Source organism: Lactuca serriola, chromosome 9 (assembly GCF_051521515.1).
Source record: "Lactuca serriola cultivar US96UC23 chromosome 9, Lser_US96UC23_V15, whole genome shotgun sequence".
Taxonomy (NCBI): Eukaryota; Viridiplantae; Streptophyta; class Magnoliopsida; order Asterales; family Asteraceae; genus Lactuca; species Lactuca serriola.
In genome coordinates, this window is record NC_136416.1 from 204,284,421 (window position 1) to 204,290,292 (window position 5,872).

Genomic DNA, 5,872 nt, shown 5'->3' on the forward strand with positions numbered 1-5,872 from the left:
AGGGACAGGTATAAGGGCAGATGGAAGGTTAGGGACTCGGCGAGTCAGGCCAGCTAGTAGATGACTTTGACTTTGACTTTGACTTTGACTTGGTCAGGGGTAAATTGGTCGTTTTACCCTAAGAGTAGATAACAGTTCTAACTAAGTGTTTTGTGGGAATTATAGTCGGAGGATTTCTGGAGCAGCAGCGGCAGCAAATAGAGGATTCTCGCACAGATCAACAGCTATTACGAGGTGAGTTACCTTCCAGTAGCGGTGGGTCTACGGCCACAATGTCGGCCCATCAGTAGGAGTTGTATGATTAGATGATTGTCTATGTGATATTCATTTGGGTTTGCCACTACCTGATGTGTTTAATGCGCTAGTGTGATATAATGCTATGTGCTAGTGACAGTAGGGGAGGTAGTCCCCAGAGTACCGGTCGATAGGGCCGAAGGGGTAGTTATGCCCAACCATGCTAGATAGAGTATGTGATATGTGTTATGTGGTAGTAGTAAGGGGTGAAATAGTCCTCAGTATCCGATCGAGAGGATCGAAGGGGAGACCAACACCCATATATGCTAGTCAGCATCCGGTCGAGAGGACCAAAGGGGAGGCCAGCACCCAGATATGCTAGCCAGTATCCGGTCGAGAGGACCGAAGGGGTAGGTCGGGCACCCAGATATGCCTGACAATATATGTATGTTATCTGGTTGTATGGTATGTGGTACGATGGGGGAACTCACTAAGCTTCGTGCTTACAGTTTTCAGTTTTGGTTTCAGGTACCTCTTCATCGAAGGGGAAGGAGCTGGCGTGGTAGTGGCACATCATACACACACACACACACACACACTGTTTTCCGCTTTACGAGCTTGTTCTGGGATTTGTACTTTGATATTGGGTTGTTTTCATACTTTGATTTTCAGACACGATGTATGTTATGAAATGGATTGATTAGACAATGATTTAATTACAAATGTTTTCCAAAGTATTGATTTTAAAAGTGAAATTTTTGGGCGTGAAATGTGGGTCTTTACACATCTAGTCGACTCCCCGAATCGTCGAGTCCCTTCTTTAAATCCAGTCAGCAAATCGCGATCATCCTCGACGAGTCTAGGCGTCTACTCGTCGAGTCCCTCTTCTCGACAAAAATAAATAATTAAAATATGATACCTGGAATTCCGTATGTTACAAGAAGCAATGCCAAACAACCACTAGATGTATGTTTAAAATCCCGAACTTTACAACATTAATGTTATGCAACAAATCCTTGCTTTGTCGGCATATTCCTGACTAATGGAGTCACGAAAGGGGCGGTGAACAGAGACCTCAGACGACGACGATGACTGAGGCGGGACGAAGAAGATAGCAACATCGTTCGAGCACTATATAGGAGCATCATCTGATCACCAAAGAGAGCGGTGAAACCACTTCAACTTTTGTGTAAGCAGATTTGGGAATCCGGTGAATCCACTTCCTCTGTGTTTTATGTCTACCTGCAAGAAATTTGTCCCCGATGACACTAACAGTTTTAGTTTTTAGGTATAGGAGATGCAATCGACTATTTCACAAGTAAGTACATTATAGCCAGATGAAGAGTTGAAACTTCCAATTAAGATGTTTGAAAAATCAAATGGGATTTAATACAAAATTTAGGAGCTTTGTTTATTTGTTTGTTTGTTTGTTTTTTTTTTTTTGTTTTTTTTTTTTAAATTAGATTTTAGTGTGTGTAAGTGTGTATCTGAGTTGTAGGTTTTTAATGAGTTTATGTATACCCATGTGTGTGTATTTAATTTTGTGTGTATATTGGTTATGTTTGAGTTAGGTTTTTATCGCATGTGAATGTATTTGCATTTGCAACCAAAAAGGTTATTTGTGTGTGTTAACGAGAGGGAGAGAGAATTAGAATGTACGAAAGAAATAATAGAAGTAGGAGATTAGATGGGTGGGATTAAAGTGGTGTAAAGTCGTCAGAAAGAGGGTGAGAAAGAGGGTGAGGAAGTGGATAGGGCTGTAACGAACCGAATGAACACGAACAAGGGCTTGTTCATGTTCCTTCCTTTAAGGTAGCCGAACTAACAAACGAACACGCAAACGAGTTTTCTTATTCATGTTCGTTCATTTAACAAATTACCTTGTTCATGTTCGTTCGTTTATGTTCTTGAACATGCTAAACGAACATAAATGAACAAAGATAAACAAACATAATTGAACATATATATAAATATAAATAAACAATATAATATAGTAATGTAAAAAAATAATTGAAAATATATGAACATAAGTAAACTCAAACGAACAAACATAAACGAACGTTTACGAACATAAATGAATGAACAATATCATTGTTCATGTTCGTTCGTTTAACTAAACGAACGGGAATTTGTGTTCATTTATTAAATAAATGAATATAAACGAACTTTCTGCCGAATGATTCTCAAAACGTTTGGTTCGTTTACAGCCCTAGAAGTGGAGTTTCAAGGAAGAGGGTGGTATGAGCTCTAGGATCATTTACAGTATAGTAATAATTAGTGGCCATTTTTTATTTTATAATTACAAAATCATTGAGGAAATATAAAAAATACAAAAAAGAAATTTTGCAGTTTTATGTTAATTAATCTTATACATCTAAATAAAACATATATATTTTTTAGCGACAAATATAATTTATTCCTAAGCTACTCTTGAATCTACCTGTGTGTCCCAACGAGACTTAACCTTTGAGCTTAAAAAAAAGAGACAAACACAATATACAATTAGGTCATAAGGCCTTTGATATATATGAATAAATGTGATCTTTGAAAATGTTGATTATATTCATGATTCAAATCAAAAGAACACTGTGGATTTTACTCTTACATTTCCTCAAAATTATCATTACCAAATATAGTAATGAAAAAAATATAAATCAAATAAACTAATTCAAATCTGAAATTTCTCCATTTTGGACCGGATCTTCTCCTCCAATATCGAAACCTCCATCTCCAACCCAAAAACCCGGTTCAACGCCTCCATATTTTCAAGTATGTCATCCAAATCTCGACCTTCATTTTCATCACATCTCAAATGTTGCATAGGCCCATGAAGAATCTTATTCACTATCCCTTTACTAAGATCATGAATCGCTTTCTGATTTTTCTTCGATAATTCCCCACCCATTTTTTCTAAACATTTTTCCATTTCACTCGCTCTAATTCTCTCACCATATGCTCTAAGTTTCTTGATTGTCGACACTGTTTCTAAAGAATCTTTCCAACTTTCAAACTCTTTCACTTCTTCTAGAATGATCGATCGAGCTTCTACAACCTTCCGCAACCTTTCCCGTTTGTTGGATTCCACCACTTCCTTCAAATCATCCACGTTATAAACACGAGCTCCTTCAACATCCGATACTAATGACTCCACGTTTCTTGGAACCGATATATCTATAAACAACCTTTGATTCACGGGGAATCCTCTGACTTGATCTTTTGTGAAAATTAAGGTTTCCGAAGCCGTACACGTGAAAATAACATCGGAATTTGTTGCGTACGAGGTTAAATCCGATAATGGTCGATAAACAATCTCGATATTATCAAATTCTTCGCGTATTTTTGACACTTTATCTTCGGTTCTATTCACAACAACAATCTTTTTGCAGCCTTTTGAAATGAGATGTTTGATGACGAGGTTTCCCATTTTGCCGGCTCCAACTACTAGAACTTTTACAGAAGCGAAAGAATGTTCCGGAAGCTTCATTTGGGCTAGTTCCACGGCGGCTGAACTGACAGAAACCGACCCGGATGAGATTTGGGTCTCGGTTCTGACCCGTTTTCCTACTGTGATTGCGTGCTTAAATAACCCGCTGATTTTTCTATCGAACCCCGGGACTCCTTGACCCACTTTTACAACGTGTTTGACTTGAGAAAGAATTTGACCTTCTCCTAGAACTAAGGAATCGAGCCCTGAAGATACCTCGAATAGGTGTTTTGTGGCTTCTCTTTCGTATAGCAAGAATTGATGCTGACGTATATCGGAAATTGGGACCCCACTAATCTGCAAAAAGAATGTTAAATATAGTCAGATACAGATAACACCGTAACCGTTAACAATTAACATTTAACAGGTAATATGTTACTTTTAAAAAAGTTAACTCAGGCTAACTGTTAACAGTTAGCATGTTAACTTACCTGTTAAAAGGTTAAATGTAACCTTTTAACAGGTAAATGTAACCTTTGAGTTAACTGTTAACAGCTAGCATGTTAACTGTTAATAGTTAATTTACCTCTTAAAAGGTTACCAGTTAACATGTTAACCGAGTAACCGAGTTAACATGTTAATTGTCAACTGTTAAACGAGTTAACATGTTAACTCTCAACGGTTAACTATTAACCTTTTTTTAACAGATAATGTGTTAACAAGTAACATTGTTTGTCCACTAGAAAGAAAGATGTGTATATTGGAATATGGTAAGTACTTTTGACATCCATTCGGTGATTTCTTTAACCCCACGATGTTGGGAGAGTGCTACTGCATATATCTCCATCCTGTTGCAAGTGCTAAGAACAGCGGCTTCTTCTATATGATTCAAGGCACATAATTCAGTAATTGCTTGAGGCAATTCTGCTTCTGGAATGGAAAGTTTCTCACGGATTTCAACTGGTGCTGTGTGAAAACTAAGGCCTACCACCATAATACCACTTTTCTCCTTTGTGTATCCTGCAAAATGCAGAAAAAGGTATGATTATAATTAACTAAAGATCAAAAAGTAAATATACTTCTATTTGTCTATGATATCATATTATATGGATCACATGAATTGCTTTGGAAATTTCAGAATTAATCTTCTAAAGTGCAGATCCATATCCGCATATTTCTAAAGAGAACCATATGAAAGTGATAGAAGAATCATTCATTCGAATAATAGATATATGCTTTCATGAAAATATTTTTTAAAAACAATACTTCAAATATGCTTTCCTTTGGACAAAAGAAAAGGATCGGACAAAAAAAAGGAATGATCATAAGTTCATGACATAATTCAGGAAATTTTGTTCTTTCAATAATTCAATTTGATCTAGGTCAACTGATTGCATGAAGAGAAATTTTGTCTACATCAATTTTAGTGATCACAAAATATAACAACAGGCGTAAAATAAAGTCAAAACGGAAAACTCACTTTCAGCAGCAGACGTCTTGAGAAGCTCAAATGCAGAAAAACTGGACGATTTCGATACCGATTCCAATCTCGAGTCAGAACCCGACGCTGCCTCGCATTTTAGGTTTACACATCCTGATCTTCTATCAGAACTGAATGTCCCAACATTAACTGGCTTAAAATTCACGCGAATCCGATAACCTACATAAGGCAAATAAGAAGATGCGGTTGAATTACAATGGAGATTGATCATCGTGTTGGAATTGGAATTGGAACCGGAATCATGAAGAACTGCTGAATTGATGAAACGACTCGAAACCACAACCATTATAGAGAACCAGCGACCTTAACAAACCCTAGAAATTGAGATCAGATTAGGTGGATGTGGGGAGGTTGAAGAAATAGAGAAGATTAGTTGAACAGAATCTGTCAATTTGATTGAACATGAAATGGTGCGGCATCTTTGACTAGGTATTTGTCGTTAGGCCCCCACACGCCTGCTTTTCAAGAACTACTAGAACAGAGGAATTCATCCTAGAGAACGTGACTGTTTGACTTTTTATTGGAGTTGACCCAATTTTATTCAATTTATTTGCAAAAGTAGTCCCTGGAAAATATTCCACTTTGCACTTTTGTCGCTTACAAATCCTTTTAACATTTGTTCCATTATGAACTACAAACTGAAATCACATTCAAGTCCTTGTCCATCTGTTTAACCATCTCAAAACATAACAATGGGCATTTTGATGGTATAG

The 5,872-nt window shown here is 37.0% G+C and overlaps 1 protein-coding gene across 1 annotated transcript; it reads right to left on the bottom strand.

Moving 5' to 3' along the window:
- Positions 1–2,772: 2,772 nt before the first annotated feature.
- LOC145073072 (glutamyl-tRNA reductase 2-like) lies at positions 2,773–5,589 on the bottom strand. Its single transcript, XM_079019623.1, has 3 exons — positions 5,139–5,589; positions 4,437–4,678; positions 2,773–4,015 (listed from the first exon to the last, which is right to left on the bottom strand). The coding sequence occupies exons 1-3, from the start codon at positions 5,443–5,445 to the stop codon at positions 2,903–2,905; spliced, it is 1,662 nt and encodes a 553-aa protein (XP_078875749.1). The 5' UTR covers positions 5,446–5,589; the 3' UTR covers positions 2,773–2,902.
- Positions 5,590–5,872: the final 283 nt, after the last annotated feature.